A 20,221-nucleotide genomic window follows, 5' to 3' on the forward strand; every position below is an offset into this window, starting at 1 on the left:
GGAGAAAGAGAGACAAAGCTTCGCTATTTTGTTATATGATTTTAAAGCATGTGCTTTAAAAGTTGAGCTGACAAAGCTGCACAGCTTAGCAACTGAACATTTTTTGGGAAATATTTCCATTAAATTGAAATGCAAAACGCACAAAGAGCACAAAAAGAAAACCCGAGTTTTATTGAATATCATTTTTAAAACAAAATTCAGGGGGAAAAGTGACCAGCTGGAAAGCAATTACGAGTGTACTACACGGCGTATACATTATAATTACTTTTTGTGTTTGATATTGAGTTACTGATTGCATGAATTGCTACAAAATTCTTAAAGTCACTCGATTAACCGACAAAAGAAACAGTTTAACCTGAACTAAACCGCAATGCCATTTACACATATATCAAGTAAATCAACTTGTTATATTTGTGTTTCGATGATTTATGGTTTGCTCGGCAATCTGCTCGACAACGTGTGAGTGAAAATGATTTGTCAAATACACAATCAAAAAAACGAGTAAAAAAATCTACAGTCGAGTGTGCTCGACTGTGAGATACCCGCTACCCAAGTTGAAGAAACGCAAAACACTGCTGTATTCATTTTAATGTACCAAAAATAATATACCAAAGGCTATATGTGCTATATTGATGTATGTAGTACCATATTCAAAATATATCATCAATTGCAAAATATATCAGATTGTCAGGCAAGGCTAAAAACTAAGACTAGTAAGTAAACGTTTTTGTCATACATTTTCTTTCTATAGTTTTTGTTGTATGTTCCGAAGTTCGCAACTCTTGCTTTTGGTTTTTATTTAATTTTTAGAGGTGGAAGTAGACGTGGCAAACATTTGAAAAAAAACTTGATCTGCGTGCAAATATAACAAGTGCTGTCGAAAATAATGATAGCTATATCTCTTATAGTCTCTGAGATATATGCGTTCATAAGGATGGACAGACAGACAAATGGCTACATCAACGCTTCTCAAGAATAAGTATTGCATACTTTATGGGGTCGAACATGGCTTTTGCCTTGTTACAAACATTTCTTGGAGGCTTTAAGTTATAATACCCTTCTACCCTGTAGGTAACGGGTATAAAAATAGAATGAGGAATCTACTTACCGAATTCCATGAAATATCAATGCGTAGCACTGGACTCGTCATTTGCATCGTGTTGAGCAGCGTATAGTTCTCCAGATCCCAGACGCAGATGTTCTTGTCATGGCTGCCAGAGATGAGCACATCACAGGCGCCAGCAACAAGAATGCCACTAACTGGACCACGATGAAAGGTAATCCGATGTTGCTGCAAAAGGTGAGGAGAGAGAGAGATAGATGGATGAGTTCAGTGAATGCAATACGCTTTTATGGTTCGATAAAAGGTACAAAACCTTTAACTTAATGGATCAGGAAATTGATGTGGCATGGGGGCCAAGGCTTGGGAGTTTGTTGCGTGAGAGACACACATGTGTTGTTGTTATTGTTGTTGTTGTTGCGGCTGCGGTCTTTTTCGGGGGTGGGGTGGGGAGCGTGGCACATTTTGTATGCATTAAGTTAATTACCGCCTGGCATGCGATGTTGACAATGCGCCAATGGCGCCACACAAAACGGGGGCTATGGGAACGTGGTGGGGGCGTGGCAACAGCCGAAAGTCACACAAAAATGCCAAAACTTTGATAAATTACCCGAACTTTGAAATGCCAAAAGCAGCGCAAGCAGCGAAAGCACTGCCCCAGCATGACTATGTATGACACGGCGTATACGTAATGTTGTAATTAATTTAATAAGCGCCTGTAATACTCGTGTATGCGCGTCTGAGTTTGTTTCTCTTTTGTGACAAGTCACGCCAACGCCAACGCCAAGCGCCAAGCGTAAAACGCGTGTGGAAGCAGCTGCACTTGAAGCCAACTTTCATAATCGGACAATTCTCTGCAGTCAGCGAAATTGGCTTTAAAATATGGCAGCAGCAGGGAAGCGGGATGCGGGGGACAAGGGGCGGAGCCAAACAACTGGCAATAAATCTAATTTATATGTGTGTCAACAGGCGGCAATGACACCCACAAGCATAAGCGTCAAGCGAAAAGCTGAAAGCGACGACACCCAAGGACAATTCTGAAGCACTTTATATGCAAACATTGCATTCAAGTTAATCACAGTTTAATGTGCCTGTGTGTGATTGCGACTGTGTGTGTGTGTGTGTGCTTGTGTGACTGCGAAATTTCAACTTAATATGATTTATGACATGGACACAGGAAGCCGCTTTCGGCTTGACTGAGCCAGCATTCTCCTCCAACGTCCCTCAGTTGCCAGACACAAATTCATGTTTAACTAGTTACAGCTGACTGCAATTGAGTGATCGACAAGCAGTTACCCTGTAGAGAGTGGGGCAAAGCTGAGTGCGTAGAATTGCAGTAAATGTTGAAGTATTGACTATCCTTTGAAGCTGTTGAAGCATTCATATTTTCTAGTCTAAAATTTAATTTGACTAACAAAAAATTAAATTACTTGAATGATTGTTTTTAATCTAAGATTTTCTTTACTATCGGTTTGTGACAACATTTTTTAGCCCAAAATTTATATAAAAGGCTATCTGTTTTATATAACTGTTGAAGGATTGATATTTTTGGGTCAAAGATTTATTTTTCTATTTCTGTACTAACAATTTTCTTAACTAACAATTAAACATATTTAATAATTTACTTACTTACTTACTGTATGTAATATATGATATATTTGCTAAAGCTAAGCCTGGGCTATTCAGTCCAATTCAATTAAATAAATACATTAAAGGGCTGCCTTTTCATTTAAACTGTCGAAGGACTAATATTTTTTAGTCTAAGATTGGCTTTGGTAATAATACATTTTCGTAGCCAAACATTAATTTTTCTATAAATTTTTCTATAAAACATTTATTTACTTTACTATATCTTTATAACAAAGTTTGCTTTTATAAAATTGAGCTAGTTACGGTTTAATTTTTATATTTCTTTTTTAACAATTTCTTTAGCTAAATATTTAACTCCAGAATTAATATTTTGAAGTTTTAAGATTTACTTTTCTATTTTGTTGTACAAAATTCATAGCTGAAAGTGTAAGTTATTTGACGGATAAATAATTTTTAGCTTAAGAATCCCTTTTCTATTTCCTCAAAAACAAATTTTGCTAGCCAACAATTTATCTTGATCTACTAAAGATTTCATTAGGTAAATACATATTGAATAAATGTATGTTAGCTAAAACACTTTAATTAAATAAATAAATCGGGTTTCACAATAATCTGCTGTAACACATGTGAAACATTTGATGAAAATCTAATCTCAAAATAATGCAAACTATGTAACCACACTTTAATATGTTGTATAGCATAAATTGTCTTGTTTGCTTTAGTGATATTTCACAGAGCTTACTGTGGAAATGAGGTAATGTAGGCAAATTTAATAACAATATTATAAATACTAATACATAAATCATTATAAGTGCTCATATTATAAATATGAAATATAGCTCTAAATAGGGTAATATATCAGAGAGTTGTTATTAGCCAAAGCACATACACACACACACATAACACACACAACCGCACTCTGATTTTGGCCTCGTTTGCAATGGTTTTCGGGTTGTTTGAGGTCTGGAATTATGCAAATTAATGCGGTTTGCTTGATGTGGCGTCGCGTTTTCTGCCAAATTTGGCCAGAGAGAGTGAATCACATTTCCATTTATCTGTTTTGTTGTGTCTGTGTGTGTGTGTTTTGCTTGTGAAATGTGAAATGCATTTTTGGACGCATAAAGTGCATAAAACGAGGAAATGGCAAATGCGAAATTTGGGATAATTAGCCATTTGGATTTGTAATTCGATTTCAATTAAGATTCATGTGCTCACCAATTTGCCGCTGGCCAGGTCTGTGATGGCAATTGTTGCATCCTCGCTGCTGCTGATGATGAGCGTGTTATTGACACCAGCTGCCACGGCTGTCACTGGTGCAGTGTGTGCTCTAGAGAGATAGTCGAGAAAGAGAGAGAGAGAGAGAGCGCGTTTATAATACTATTCACTGGGGGAAAAAGGGATTATCGCTGTACTTACTTAATGTGCGCTCGTTGCTCGCGCAGCGACACGTGCCACACCATCACGGAGGCATCTTCGGAGCCAGTCAGCAGCAACTGCGATTGTTGTGGCGCCACCAGCAGGCACGTGACTGCCGCAGTGTGTCCTGCAAGTAGTGCATGATTAGCTTGCCTAATGGCTTGCCCGTTTCCCCCTCTGCTTACCCTTGTATGTGTGCACCAACGAGTTGCTCATAATGTGCCACTGCTGCACATCGCCCGAATTCGTGGCCAATATCAGATGCTGCTTCGAGGGAGCCAGACAAACAGCGCGTATCACGCCGGTGCCCGTCACCGTCATGTTGCGTATCTGCGAGGGCAGAGGAGCGGGCAACCAACCCGTCAGGGGAACGAGCAGCGGCACCGCATAGCCATCACACCAGGCGGTGGCCGATCGCACGGTCATGCTCAGCAGCGAGTTGTCATCGTCGTCGTGCTCGCCAATCGGTCGCAGCCACGAGATGAGCTGCGAGCCCAACTGCATTGGGTCACGGGTGAGGACATCGCTGGACTTGCGTATGGTGTAATAGATGAGCTCGATGTCGCGATCCAGTATATAGCAGCGTACGTGCTCAATGAGACAGCGCAGATAGCTGATGGAGACCGTTTGCACCTGAAAGTATGCAGCACAAAATGTATATCACGTATACGCAACGTTGATTAACTTGCTTGGACTTTAACGAGTATTTCACAAAACTTTGGGGCAATGCAATTACATCTTTTAGTTGCAGTTAGTTGTTCTTTTTTTGCAGAATTTGATATTTTGCACAAAGTTGCGACATTTGCAGCAAACGACTTTGACCTTTAACTAAAGGCGTGCAGTTAATTAAATCAGTATGCACTCGGCTTCCACTCCAACTGCTGCTCTTGCTCTTGCTGCTGTTGCTGCTGTTGCTGTTGCACTTTTATGCATTCATCTAATTGAAAAGCAGGTCAGCTGGCCATAAAACTCGTCCTGCCCTGTTTTGTGTGCCGCACACAATGTGTGCGTCTATCTTTTGCAGCTGCCACATTTTAATGAAAATCATTTTTCGTTTTGCACAAGTTGCAGATAACTTTTGTGTGTACTTTTTTTCAGTCAAATTTAACTGGATTTTGTGCATGAATTGCCAATGATAGGGATAGGATTTTCAATTCATGGCCCTATGCATTTTTCAGCTGTCGAGCAATGATAAATTTGCTGCAACACTCGTAAAATATTAAAACGAATAAAAACACAACTTTTGTCAACTCAATTTGACCATGCAAAAGTGAAAACGAAAAGCGAAAGCTGCTTAAATAATCATCGCATAGTTTGCACAACAAATTTCGCAATTTAGCACAAAAACTCATCACGAGAGGCAACTTTCATAATGAATGTCATCGGTTTAAACAATAAAGCAGCAAATGAGATGTTAGTTTGCTAGTTTGATTATAACAAAAAGAGGATCTCGGAACATTCTCTCGGCCATTGTTTAAGTTGTTATGCAACCATCGCTTCAAAGATGCGTAATCGGATTCAAATTGAAATTGTCAGTTTAGTTTGCGTATTATTCAATTTAAAAATTCAAATTTCTGAGCAAATTGAATTAGAAGTTTATTCAGCTCAGATATCGAAAATGAAATTTGTGATTTAAAGTGTCAATTGAATTGTGTGGCGGTAAAAAGAATATACAAAGTTTAAGCTTAATTGCGTGTATTGAAATAAATTGTTGAATGGCATAGAAAAAGATTAACTTAATAAATTTGAATATTAAGCTATAATGGAGAGTATTGTTTGTCAGCTGCTGTTTGCTTTCTTTGTTTATATACTATAAAATTCAATAAAAATAGAAATTTAAATCCCTTGAAATAAATAGTTGCATTATATAAAAGAGTTCAGTTTGTCAACTGATGGTTTCATTCTCTACTTTGTATATCATTTTTTTAAATCAGTAAAATTTATTCAACTCTAGTTTCACTCTTGCAATAAATTATTGAATAAAGCTAAACTAATAAATGAATATGAAGCTTTTATATTGAGTATTGTTTGTCAGCTACTGATTCCGTTTTTTATATCAATTTGCAATTTTTATAAATTTATATTCATTGAAAATAAATATGTTACTTTATTAATAATTAATGAGAGCCTTGCATTAAGGTTAAATAGTATAAAAGAGAGTAAAGTTAATCAATGAATATTGAACTATAATAGAGAGTTTAGATTGTCAGCTGATTCTATAATATGTATTACTATAGAATAGTATAGTATAGTAAAAATTTTGTAATAATTTTAATTCTTTACTAATTAAGATTTTAAATCTGTGAAGTATACAAGAATGCAAAATCTATGCCATTAAGATGTGTTTATCAGCTGATGTTTCTCTTCTTAATTTCGTATTTTCTTAGTGTTAATAGTGAAAAATGCAAAATAGGTATACATTTAAACCTTTACTTATGAAATGATTCTTAACAAAGGAAAGATTTGCTTGTCTACATATGAAATATATTCAATTTAGTTAATTAACTCTCTTAACTCTGGCCTAACTATTGCTAGATCTGTTTTGTCGTATTTATTTTTTATTTCAAATATATATTCAACTCTTTGCTTGAATAATAATTATAATCATAACAAAAAAGATAGAAAATTGATTGTCAACTGCCTTATTTCGTATTTATTTAGAGGAATATCTATCATGTACATATATTAAAATGCATGAGAAATAGTTAATTAACTCTTTGCTTGTTTCTATTAACTTGTAATGGAGAGATTTGTTTGTCAGCTATGGTTTTCGTTTGTTGTTTTGTAGAATCTCTTTCATATGAAATATGTATATTCGAAATAGTCAATTGACTCTTTTAACCCTCTGACCTAACTCTTGCTAGATTGGTTTCTCTTGTTTATTCTCGTATTTATTTTGCATTTGAAATAGTACATTTATTTAACTCTTTGCTTATCTAGTATCCAGTCAACTCCCGCAATAATTTTGAGAGTAATAGAAAATAGTGGTATAGTAATAAATGAATTTCAATATATTATATAGAGATTTGTTCATCAACTGCTATTTTCCTTCCTTGGCTTGCTCTATTTCGTATTCATTTTGAGGAATGCCTTTCGCATATGGTAAAATGCCAAATAGTTAATTAACTGTATGCTTATCAAGTGCTGTGACACAATAATTAAAAGCAACCAAGTAGTGAGAGGAGCTGCGGGTGTTTGCCATTTGGCTGTAGATAGAGACAAGACAAGTTTATCGCAGTTGAGTGACAAATTTTGTTAGCTGCCTTGTTATTGTTGGTGTTGTTGTTTTGCAAACTGGCACTGGGAATGACAGAAATCTAAGGCTAGATTGCCAGTCATTTTGGAATAGTTGCTAAACTAATTTCCGGCAAGAGAACACTAATTGCGAATACTCGTTAAAATTGATGCTGCAGGGACGAACGATATGCGAAGTTGTCGACTTACCGCCGCGAGCAGGAAATCAAAATTGCAGACTGCGATTTGCTTGAAGCGAGTCGTGTCATCGGAGCGCATAAGATGATGCCAGCTCTCCTCGACGTGTCGCATGCTATACGAGACATCGGCAGCAATGGGATTGTAAAATGTTGAGGTGTCGTCGTTGTGGTGCGTCGACGATGATTTACGGCCCGCCGACACGTTGTCCTTCTCCCGTTCCTTGTCTTTATCCCTGTGCGGCTCACGTTCCTTGAGGCTGATGACGGACTTTGTTTCGCTCTTGCTTGAATCATTCTCGAGCGTGCTTTCGTCTTCGTCCTGGGGAAAGAACAAATTTGCCAGCTCCATGTGCAGATTGCGTTTGCGGTCCGCATCCATGTAGCGACGCTTGGCAACCTCCAAGCAGTAATTGTGACGCCATTGGATCAACACCTTGCCCGACATAATCTTGTCATGCAACAGCAGACGCTTATCTGCCCGCAAATATGTTAAGTAAGGAAGGATTGAGAAGAGCATGAAAAGATAACTCACCCATTTGACTGTGTATCTTCTTAAAGCTGGCAAAGCTAAAGTGTCCGCTGTGTGTGTCAATCATGGACTCGGGATCATCGGTTGGCATCAGCAGCTCCAGCAGCTCCGTCTCTGTCAGCCCGTACTCCGAGCAGGTGATATAGGCAGCCAAGCTGGCCACAGCCTGGCGACCATAATGCTGCTCCAGCTCATCGAACTGCTGCTCCACATAGTCCACGAAATTAACATCCGCAGCGCATTGCGACGGTTTTTCCAGCTGTGTGAGATTCGTGTCCGCATTCAAAACAAACTGATACTCGGCGGACTTGAAGCGATCGCGTTGCATCGGCGTAAACTTCAGCTGCTCCACGGGCGTTGTGGAGCTGCAAATGATTTGCACATTCCAGGGCAACGACGTCGGCAGCCAAGAGAGTGCGGCGACAATGTCACAGTCCAGCGGATTCAGCAGATGCAGATCATCGATGAACAGGAACAACACATCGTTGTTCATGTCCTCGATGCGACGCAAGAGATTCTGAAACCAATTGCTGATGTACAGCGGATCAAAGGACGCATCCTTGGGTAAATATCCCTCGGGTATGTTGAATATAATCGAGATCTGCTGACAAATCACACGCAACAGCTCGAGATTATACGCAGAGCGTGGGGTAGCCTTGGCAAAGCGTATCACGCGATGCACTCGCGTCGAGGTGAACCAACCGCTCACCTGGCCATAGAGCGTGCTGATGAGCGCGCTCTTGCCGCTGCCATGTGTGCCGCAGATGAAGTACGGAGCATGGCGACTGCCGTTCCTGAAATTGGCCATGAGATTCTGACGCAGTTGATCCGGGACACGCGACTCCAGCAGCACCACGCTCTCGGTGTGTTCGCGCAGCATGCGCAGATGTGTGGCATGCTCATGAAAGATTTCCTGCAATAGAACGATTGTGAATGAATGAATGCGGTTCGAAATGGAGCGACAAGCAAATCCCCACAAAACACATTTGCCTGGCCATACATCAAGGGGAAGTCAGAGGACTGTTCCCAGCTTGTGCAACTGGCAGTTGGCAGCTGGCAGCTTGTCATCAGCACTTGTTAAGCACAAAGCCGTTTACATGCTGCCAGAGCTCGTTTCCTGACCGGAGCATATATATTGCCAAAGTATCATCCGCTGCTGTCCTGTCCCGTCTGTCTGTCTGTCTCAAAGTGTGTGTGTGTGTAAGTGACTTTCAATGTGTGCGTCGTAACTTTGTTTACCTGCGTTTGCTGACAGTGCCACCTGCTGAGCTCTGTGCCTCGCTCAGCACTGTATTTTTTGGTGTCACTGTCACTAACACAACCTCCACTCCACTCCACTCCACTATTCGTTGTCCTTACTAACTGTGGCACTGCCATGTTTGCCACTAACAAGCAGTAGTATGTAGTGCTCATCCTCCCCTTTCATTTTGCACATGCTCTCAAGTGCCCTTCATCTTCATCTTTGGCCCATGTCTGAGTTGTCCAGACTCAACTCATGCATCCACTGAGCAGCCAGCAAGCGAAACTTTTGCAGTTTAAAGTGCACGAAACGAGTTCCTCTAGAGACGCGCCCCAAAAAGTATGCTACACATTTTATTCCCTTGTTCTTTGATGAAAATTGCATTTTTCTTTTTTGTGACGTAATAACACTTAATTTCTTGCAGTGTAAGCACGCTTGCTTCGGCGTTATGAAGTACTGCTCTGTGGAGTACGTAAGCTGCTTTGGCTTTTGTAAATCTGATTGCTGGAATGCATTCGCTGTGGCTGAGCCACTAAATCAATATTGCCACTGAGAAGATGTGTGTGTGGTCAACACACGAATGTGAAGCACTCTTGACACCTACAAGATAGCCTGACTACAGACTTGTAAAGTATACAGCTGAACTGGTAGCTGGTAGTCGCCTAATTAGCTTGACATTTACTTTTGCCTTTGCCTTTCAATTTGATTATAGAAAAACGTTGCGTATACGCCGTGTTATGCGCGCATAGAGTGGCTTCTAGTGCAGCCATCTTCTGCGGTCGCGCACTTTGCATATTTCTTGGCAAATACCACACAACATTTTGTCAAAGTGCTGAGCTGGCTGCACGAAGGACAACGACGACGACGACGATGACGAGAAGGTGCGCTGACTTTGAAGGCATTAAAATGTGGCTGCATGTAGACAGAGAAAGAGAGGGGAATGTCGACCCTCGGCTTGCAGTTTATGTTGCACACAGAGTGTCGTTAAGTGCAAACAGGCGCAGTTCGTTTGGGCGCATGGGGGCGTGGCGCTCGCATTGTACACAAGTGTAAGTGTGTTAATATGTCAGCAGCGATATTGTGTACGCCGTTGCTGTTGCTGCCAACGTCCTCTAATGGCCCAGGCTGCCAGCCTGGCAGCGGCGTGTCCTTCGGATTTTAGCCAAGTTGAAATGTTAAATGCTTTTAACAAAAGCCAACGAGAGTGGCAGCATTGCGAGTCCGTGGCGAGCAGAGTGGCAAAACCGGAAGACCGACTCTCGACCAAGTCGCCACCGCCTCCTACTTTCTGCCTCTTGCCTCCTGCCCATCATCGTCAACTGGCCCGCATCGACAATTTGGCCAAACTGCTTACAGCTTGCGGCATTGAAAGCCAGGCCGAAAAAATTCGCCTTGTTTACGCCAGCAAATGAAGACGCCTTGTTATATTGGTTTTGCTTCTCGTTTTCGTTTTCGCTTTTGGTTTCCGTTTCTGTTATTCTTTGTTTTATTTTATTTTCATTTCGTTTTTGTTTTTTGGTTTTTGGCCAGGTGGCAATCCAATTTCGCAGGTGTTTTGGCAAATATTGAACGGAGAATTTTTTTTTTTTGAAAGCATCCCAAAATAAATTCAATATAGCCCGCAATAATATAAATAAAGCAATGGACCCCAACATAAAAGTAATATAATATATGCAGCCCTCTAACCAAATTGATGTAAAGTTATCTAGCAGCAAGTTTGTGTGATTTCTTAATTTCAAAGCTACCCTAATATACATTTTTCTGTGAAATTGATCCCAAAGTGACATTGAATGTTGTCTCAGAAATATTTTTTTAAAAGTACGAAAATAGAAATCTGAGAAGTGGATGCCGAAGTGGCATTGAAAGTTGCATAAAATGTATTTGATATTACATACAGAAATAGAAAACTAAACAAGGCTGAATTGTTCTATATTCTAACATAAACAGAATCGCACTTTCAGTTTAATATTTAGCATACTTTTTAGAACTTTTAACTAGATATAACTTTCTGTCGAAAGGAAATGTAGTGGGATATATATGATAGAGCCATTTTTTTCGCAACTCAAGCTTGTTTAAGATTTTTTCCAAGTATTCTTGCGCCACCTCAAATCATTGTTTTTGGTTTATTTTTTACTCTATGGTATATTTTGAATGTTATAGTGAATATATAGCTTTTGATACATGGCATTTCAGTATTTTTGGTATATGAATTCGGTATATTTTCCATATAATAGTAAAAGGATATATAGTATACAGAATTTGGCATATTTCAGTATTTCCGGTATTTCAATTGGGTATATTTAAGGAAAAATAGCTTCTGATATATGACATTCCAGTATTTTTGGTATATAAATTCGGTACATTTCCCATGTAATAGTATAATGATATATAGTATATACAATTAAGCATATTTCAGTATTTCCGGTATATCAATGTGGTATATTTAAGGAAAAATAACTTATGATATATGTCATTTCAGTATTTTTGGTATATGAATTCGGTATATTTTCCATGTAATAGTAAAAGGATATATAGCATTTAGAATTTGGTATATTTCAGTATTTTCGGTATATCAATTGAGTATACTTTAGGAAAAATAGCGCATTGCTTTGCTATTGGGTATTGGGTATCCTACTGTTTATCACTGTTATTATCTTACTGTTTTTTACTTTATTTTTTTGGTATTTACATTTATTTGCGCAGTTAAACTTTGCCACTAAATCAGAGTAGTCCATGCTAAGAGCTCTTTTAGCCTCCATGCCAAGTGTGCTAGGCAAGTTTTTGCGCATAATTTACTTGTCGAACACAAACTGTGGTGCGCACATTTAATTAACCTGCCCAAAGCGTTGCGAGGGCGTAAACAATAAGTCCTGAATACTGAATACTCCGAATCTCCTTCACAACGCTCCAACGACAAAAGTTTAGTAACATGACAGAAAAAAGAAATGGTAAGTGAGGGAGACATGTTGTTTCAGCATTTTTTGGCTTTGCCTTTCGGCTTTTTACGCTTGTAATTCACGAAATTAATTTATGACTGTATTTTTCGTATTTTACAGAAATACGTACTTGGCTTAAAGCGAATAACAATAATAACAGTCATAAGAAAATGCAGCCTAAGTCGGAAGTCAAGGAAGTTGCGAAAGAAAAGTGGGAAAACAAATGCGACGTCAGACTAAATAATAAATTGAATTTAATGCGCAGTGAAAAGCACTTTGTAAGTTGTCTGTTGTATTAATTGCCCTGCCCCGTGCCACGTTTTTCCCATTTCCCTCTGCCATTTTGCTTTACACTTTCCTGAACTGAGCTGAACTCACCTGTACAGTCTTTTTCCTCCCCTTGATTACGTCGGGATCATTTGTAATGTGCGCCTCGATTAGCAGGCGCAGCTTGTCGGTGACTTTGTTCTTGAATTTACTTAAATACGCCTCGTGGTCCTCGTTGTCCGGATCGATGGCCTCGCTGCTGGCGCTGCCCGGCACACTGCAATTACAATTACAATTACAATAACAATTACAACAATTATGTGACGCCAATTAAATTAATGAGTCTCTCGAGTGACCGACTACACTCTCTCTACGTATAATATATATGTATGTATATTATTTGTTGTTACACTTACACCAGCGTCGTGTGGTTATCCGTTGATAGGTTCATGGTCAACTCATCTTTGATTTTACGCAGCCGTTCACTGGCCTCGACATCGCGTCCGCTGCTCTGGGCAGCACGCTCTCGAAACACGGCCAATATCTTTTCGCTGGAGTGAGCTATAGAATGAGAGAAAATACATTAATACACTCGCTTGCAATTATCCTTTTATTCTTTACGCACACATCGCACGCTGCACTTCCTGTTCGATTTGTGTGCGTCGCAGCTGTTGCACGCGTCGCAAGAAATCGCCACTCGCGTTGGCCAACAGACGTTGCAAGCCTTTGTCCAACAACGACGTTAAGTTGCGCGACTCTGTCAACCAAGCATCTGCGGGCAGGGAGCTGCAAAGAGAGGAGACTTCAGCTTGACCCTCCTTTCATCTTTTGTGTATCAAATTTGCATCGATTTGCCTCGCTTGACATTTTTAATTGGCTGTTGACAATAAGCATAATCAACTCAATTGTTGACAGTGCACAGAGAACAAAAATTTACGTATTAAACAGGAATGGGAAATTTGAACAGAGAACTTTTCAATCGTAAAACAACAGTCTGATAACAAGTATCTTAAATTGAAACAAATCTTTAAACAATATTTGGACTTTTAGACATTTTGAGAAATTTATGAATTGTGTTTCTGTTTCGTAAATATTTTTAAGCTTTCAGAATTTTAAATTCTGTTCTTGTTGTTCTAAAATCTGACCTTAATTTGGTATTGTCGCTGTTAGTTTAGTATGTAGAAAAGCCGCAAAGGTAAACGATAAACATTGAAATTGCGTCTTAGATTAAATGAATATATAATAAACTTAAAAAGTGTATAAACACAACAAAATATATATAAAAAATAATAATAAAATTTAAATCAAATTTCTAAATTTAAGAAAATTTGATATTGAGTTGAGTTTTTTCATTCTGGGATCTATTTGAAAATTTCTGCATTTTGGAAATAAAAATATATTCTTAGCTAATTTTGAATTGTTATCGAAAATTTTTATTTAATTTAGAAATTTGTCTTATAGGTTCTTTGACTCTTGAATTATCTTTGATGTTAACAAATTTATTCTTGAATTTCATTCATAAATTCAAAATTGAAGAATTTTAATCTTTGTCTTCTGGTTTTGTGACACAAGAGTATTCGTTGATGATAACACATAGATTCTTGGTTATATTCTTGAATTTTGAAAGTGTCTTCAGATTTTGTGATACATTAAATTTATTCATGATTATATTCTTGAATTTAAGAAATGCCCAATCTAGAATTATTGTATATTCTTCTATCTTTGTCTTCTGTTTCATGATTTAAGAAGTTGCTTTAATATTAACACATTTACTCTTTATTACAGAATCTAGAATTATTGTATATTTTTTCATCTTTATCTTCTGATTTCGTGATACAACAAATTTATTCTTGAGTATATTCTTGCATTTTAAAAATGTCTATTTCAGAATTATTCAATAATTTTTTAGCAATGTCTTCTGGTTTCACGATTCAATAAGTTTCTTTGTTGTTACCACATTTATTCTTGATTACATTCTTGAATTTAAAAAATATCCAATTTAAAGGCTTGTCTTCTGGTTTAATGATACAGACATTTTGCTCGGTTTTTCATACATTTATTCTTGATTATATTCTTGAATTTAAGAAATGCCCAATCTATAATTTTTCTTTATTTTTCTATCTTAGTCTTCTGGTTTTATGATTCAAAATGTTTCTTTGATTTTTACCCCATTTTTTTGTTCTGTGTAGCTGCAGCTGGCATTGTTGTGCAAATATTTGCTGTGCTGTGCACAGCTGCAATTGAGTTGAGCACAAAACAAAGAGGCAGAAGGATAATTGTGATTGTCAACTGCTAACTCACCGATAGTCCTGTTTGAGCACACGCTGCGTCTCTGGCTCCTCCACTGGCCCCGCATACCAGCGTCCAAGCAGCGCCTTGTCATCGGCTGCCATCGACTGCTGGTCGGCGAGCAGAGCAGCATAGATGTCCCCATCGATGTGGGTGGGCAGAGGTGGACGTCCAATGCCATCGCCAATTAGTGCCATAAAGAAAACGCTCTTCGAGTGCGCGTGGCATGTGTCAATCTCGTGCAGCAAGTCCTGCAACATATAAGGATCACGTTCCAGCAGCGTCACATCCAGCGGCCCAGTGCCAAAATGCATGTCCACAATTTCGAGCTGTGTCAAAAGGAGGAATAATGATGCTGAGTAGGAAATTTAAGAAGTCCCCTTCACTTACCTCAATCTGTCGATCATCGTAGAGCGTCTGAAGTTCGGGACCAACGAGTTCGAGGAGCATGCGACGCTCCTGATTGAATTCCTGCTTGAGGCTGGCCACATAGATCTTGATCAGCAGTGGCTTGGGCAGCCGTGTTTGGGCGCTGGTCACGCCTCGCAGTGCATTCAGCACACTCTCATCGATGGGCGCGGCCATTGTGGAAGGCGGGCGGTTCAACAACTAATTGGAAATTGGGCCAAACACACACACACGCACACACACAAATGTGTTGCTCAGCTTGCTGTTGTTGAGGTTGCGCTTGTTGACCTTACTGATTGTTTATGTTAGCAGTCTGTCCGGGTGTGTGTGTGAAAATTGTTGACTTGTTTACTTAACTTGGCCAAAATCAAATGGCAGCGTCGCAGACAACAGCAACAACAACACAAGCTCAATGGTTTGGCACATGTTCAATATAAAATGCGTTTGTATCTGCTCAACTGCACGGTTTCTATCTGCGTATCTATCCGTAACCGCATCCGTAACTGTAGCGCTCTATCTTTCGCTATATATAAATAAATATATGTTATGTAGTGCTGACGTGCTTGCCTCTCAATCCCTGGGCGTGTGGCACGCGTGGCAGGAACAGGAAGCGGATTGAGGACTGAGCAACGCTTGGCAGCAGCAGCAGCAGCAGCTCGTTGCCGTTGCCAGTTGCCCGTCGTGCATCTCGATCTCGTGCCAAAGTTTACCCTTTTTCTTTTTTTTCTTTTTTTGTGAGGTTTCAGCGGATTTTATTTATTTTGCCGCCTGTCGTTGCTGCAAATACAAATTGAAAAGCACAAATGTATTTATGGTATGTCAAATTTATGTAAAAAGTTTTTGCTGGTAACACACACAAGCACACACACATACACACATAAGCGCACGCACACATGCGAAACGAAATGTTGAAAAGTTTTCGTTTTTTTTTGTTGGTGGAAATTGCTGTTTTATGATCATCGCTAGCAGAAAACACGGAGCATGAGCAAAGTGTTAACAGTTGACTGCATTTTTGAATTTGAAATATTTCTCGCATTTGTGTTGACAACATAAGGAACAAGTTGATACTGCAAAACAAAGTTCGCAGCTTGCGCAGTGTTTGCACAAATCATTTGACAATAATTTGTATCACAAATTTCAAGCAGATTAGATTCGATAATGCTCGCAGCTCACATTTCGAACTAGGTCAGCTGAAAAATAATTTAATAGCAAAGTTGAACAGCGTAAACGAACCGCAATTCATGGCTTCCCTTGGAGTTGGCAAAATGTTTTAGCTTCTGACACCAATATCTGGTATCAAAACAATCTAATCTAATAATTACATTTGTTCTGCCAATGTTTATAAAGCAGAAAACATTGTCTGCGGCAAATCCACTTACATATTTATAATAATATAAGAAGCAAATTTAATTCTTCGTCTTTTTGTTCCACATAAAATTATTATATATTATTGAAATTGTACTTTCAAATTTTAAATGTATTTATGAACATTTTTATTATTTATTATTTTGTCTCTAACTTCTGTCACGAATATCTGGTATCAATAAAATCGAATCTAATGATTACATTTAGTTTACCAATGTCTATAAAATACAAAACATTGTCTGCGGCAAATTCATTTAATATTTATAATTTTTTATTTATTTCAAGTTATTGAAAATAAAGAAGAAGTTAGCTTATGTATTTTTGTTTTCGACTTTTTATTCCAAATAATATTCGTAATAATATTTTCAGCATTCCAATCTTTGTTGTTAACATATTTGTTTGTTTTATCTTTAACTTAGGTAATGTAATAATATCATTTATTTTACAGAAAAAAGTAAATGTTTCTAAAGTGTAACGCAGTGTTTGAGGCAAATCATTTTGGTTATTATAATTATGCATTTATTTTCAAATGATTCCGCTAAAATTTAAAAGCAAGCTATTTTCTATATTCTTTTTGTGTAAAAAAGACTTTTAGATGGTGTATTTAGTTTGATATTATTTTAAATTATATGTTCGAATCATCCCACCTTATCCGATAATAAAATAATTGAATTTGTTATGCGAAAATTATCAATGTTTTAAAGAGTAAAACTTTGCTTGCGGCAAATCCAGTTAATAATAATTATTATTTATATACTTTCAATTAACCCGTAATTAAATTTAAGAAGCCAACTTATTTTTTACTCCACTCTTTTTTAAATATTTAAATATTTTTATTTACTTTGAAATTATTCAAAATTATATTATCGAAATTTCACGCTAATGTTTATAATGATTTTTCTCTCCGTGCCGATTTAAGTTTTATTTTCTTTGCATTTGCAAACAAACATTTTTCCATACATATTTATTTAATGCATATTTATTTACGCTTAAAAAATATTAAATCAAATATGCGAATATTGCCATAAAATTCAATAATTGAATAAAATTCAATGATTGGATAGTTTAACGCGTTTTAAGTGTTGACTTTAATACGTGTTTTAATAGAGTGTGGGGCATAAAATGGGACACTTCTCCCATCTCGGATACATTTAAAGCGCTTAGGTGCTGGCATACAAATACACATACAAACAAACACGCACACACACACACAAACACTTTCATATACAGTGTGGACTAATGAAGACTCAGCGCGTTGTCCGCCTAACAAAATCGATTGCAATTAATTCCGCTTCAATGAGTTGGCTAAATTGCTCGTTTGAGTATTGGCAACGGACTAGCAGCAGAAGGACCCGAAAGAGAACCCAGGGACAGCAGCTCCTTTGGCTTAAACTTTTTTGTATACCCGCTACTCATAGGTTAGAAGGGTATTATAACTTTGTTCCTGCACGAAATGTACATATGTAACAAGCAGAAGGAGTTATCCCTGATCAAGTATCATCTCCACAAAGTATATATAATATACTTCTGATCAGCGTCAACGGGCGAGACGATATAGCCATGTCCATCTTTCTGTCGGTCTGTCCGTATAAACACATATATCTAAGAGATCACTTTTTATGTTTGCACTCAGATCTTCTTCGTTTCACTTTTTGCTTCCTTTCTATTAGCGTAATTTTAAAGCTAGTTTTTTTTTTTAAATTTTCGGTACACACAACAGTAACTACAGTATTTATGATTCCTAAAAATGTTGATGCGAATTGATAACAACTGTAGAAGTCATTGAATAAATACTTTTGTAATGCATATCTGACAATCTGGTATGTTTAGTATTTCATTTTTAACTATAACCTTTGGTATATTTTAGTATATGTCGATTTATATTGAATGTTGTACTATATCAATATATCAAATATAGTAGTATATTTTAGTATAATATATCAACATATCAAATATATATTTCAGTATATTTTGAATGTAGTAATATATCAATGTACTAAATATAGTCTTCGGTATATTATAGTAGTTTTCCAAAATATTGCATTGGTATATTTTAAGAATAATACACTGCTTAGCGTTCGTTCAAAATGGGTAGCAGGTATCTCACAGTCGAGTACACTTGACTGTAGCTTAGTTTGTTTTTTGTGGGACTCTGTGTCCGAAGCTGTGCAGATGTGGGTTTTTATTATGTTTTTTTTTTGTGGTTGTGCTTGTCTGTATATCTGTATATCTGCACTATATCTCAATCAAAGGTGCGAGTCAAACGCGTGAGTTGCTCTGATTCCGGCAAGCTGCAATTACAGCAGCGGCCTTGCAGCGGACAGCACACGCCCCACTAGCCCCCCTCACTTTTCTTCTCTCTCCTCTTATTCCTCCTCCTCTTTTTATCACCCTCCAACTTCTTCAAGCCAATAAATATTTAATGGGCAAGGCAATAGCGTCTAATGAGTCGTTGTCTGTAAATCAAAGCAGCTGCAATGATGTGAAAATTAGATACACAAACGTTCTCACACACATTGGGAACCACAGTTGGCCACAAAAGTTAGCATACACCAAACGATTTGCAGCCGCATTTCACGAGCAGTCAATTACCTGAATCCATGAATATGCTCCAACTGATGGTTATGCCGATTGACCCTATTATTAGTCAATTTCCTAAATATTCGGCAGCCTTCAACTGCGAAACAACAGCAAACAACAAAAAAACAAATACCTGACAAGGACATGTCTGCTGTGTCCTTGTGTCAGACACCGAGCGAAGACTGTCAGGGAGGCAGCTGCAAATTAATAGTGTATGGACAAAAGCTATTACAGTCTCTTGTTTTCTTGTTGTTGTTGTCCCCAATCATTGTTCCCTTGTGCGTCCCGCATGTGCCATTATCAATGAGCATTGGACGGAGTGAGTCCGGTGTCAAATGACTTGGCCATTAGGAGAACACATTGGCCACGCCTTTGCCTTTGCCTTCGTATTTGCCTTCGTCTTTGCCTCGACTTTAGCTGCTTGTCTGTGTTGCAGTGCATAAAAATAGTTTCGCATTGGCAAATGTCCATGTCGATTTCATTTCAAATATTTATCAAATGACATCGAACCAAACCACACTCTTGCAACTGTTCAACTGTGCAACTGTTGCAACTTATGGCATATGAGTCCAGCTAAGCAATTCTTGCTTTTCACATTTCTCATTTCTCATTGCCTTTGCCTTGCCCCCAATTTGTGTGACACACAAAACGTTGCTGCTCTCGTACTTAATTATTTAACTGTGAGTCTTTGCAGCCGACTCCTAGAGTTTGGATTGCAAACCAAGAACGACAAGCTGCCTTGTTTTGTCGATAAAAATGTCTGTCATAAATATTGTGTTCAATTTGTGGCTAAAATACTTGATTGCTTTTCTCCATGTATCCCCAAATTGATGTTGTTGCACTGCAAAATAGATGGTCAAATAGTTTGAAATATCGCTGAAATTTATTTCTTTAACTTTACTTGACACATTTTCGCACAACAGTTTGATATCTTTCAGATTAACTTTTATTTAAAACTTAAATTAAGTCTGACATTAGCTAAAATCTAAAACTGAAAAGAAAAATTTGAAAGTAAATACTTTTTTTATATTTAACTTATTTCATATTTAATGCGTCGATGGATATTTGGTTCGTCTATTAGAGAATATAATTATAAAAGGCCTACTT

General features: G+C 37.9%; 1 protein-coding gene across 7 annotated transcripts in view; it reads right to left on the reverse strand.

Moving 5' to 3' along the window:
* Positions 1 to 20,221, reverse strand: part of LOC133841404 (protein qui-1) — a 47,459-nt gene that overhangs the window by 10,433 nt on the left and 16,805 nt on the right. For all 7 annotated transcript variants that reach the window (XR_009894300.1, XR_009894296.1, XR_009894298.1 and 4 more), the window contains exons 3-13: positions 15,152 to 15,946; positions 14,774 to 15,090; positions 13,098 to 13,258; positions 12,889 to 13,033; positions 12,584 to 12,749; positions 8,033 to 8,942; positions 7,511 to 7,974; positions 4,252 to 4,699; positions 4,067 to 4,193; positions 3,866 to 3,977; positions 1,109 to 1,291 (exon numbers count right to left, since the gene is read on the reverse strand). Coding sequence is in view for 3 of the 7 variants with exons in the window: in XM_062273838.1 (XP_062129822.1) it covers positions 1,109 to 1,291; positions 3,866 to 3,977; positions 4,067 to 4,193; positions 4,252 to 4,699; positions 7,511 to 7,974; positions 8,033 to 8,942; positions 12,584 to 12,749; positions 12,889 to 13,033; positions 13,098 to 13,258; positions 14,774 to 15,090; positions 15,152 to 15,346 (3,228 nt within the window). In the remaining 4 variants the exon portion in view is untranslated. The remainder of the gene's footprint in view (positions 1 to 1,108; positions 1,292 to 3,865; positions 3,978 to 4,066; positions 4,194 to 4,251; positions 4,700 to 7,510; positions 7,975 to 8,032; positions 8,943 to 12,583; positions 12,750 to 12,888; positions 13,034 to 13,097; positions 13,259 to 14,773; positions 15,091 to 15,151; positions 15,947 to 20,221) is intronic.

The sequence above is a fragment of the Drosophila sulfurigaster genome, chromosome 3, assembly GCF_023558435.1.
Source record: "Drosophila sulfurigaster albostrigata strain 15112-1811.04 chromosome 3, ASM2355843v2, whole genome shotgun sequence".
Classification (NCBI taxonomy): Eukaryota; Metazoa; Arthropoda; class Insecta; order Diptera; family Drosophilidae; genus Drosophila; species Drosophila sulfurigaster.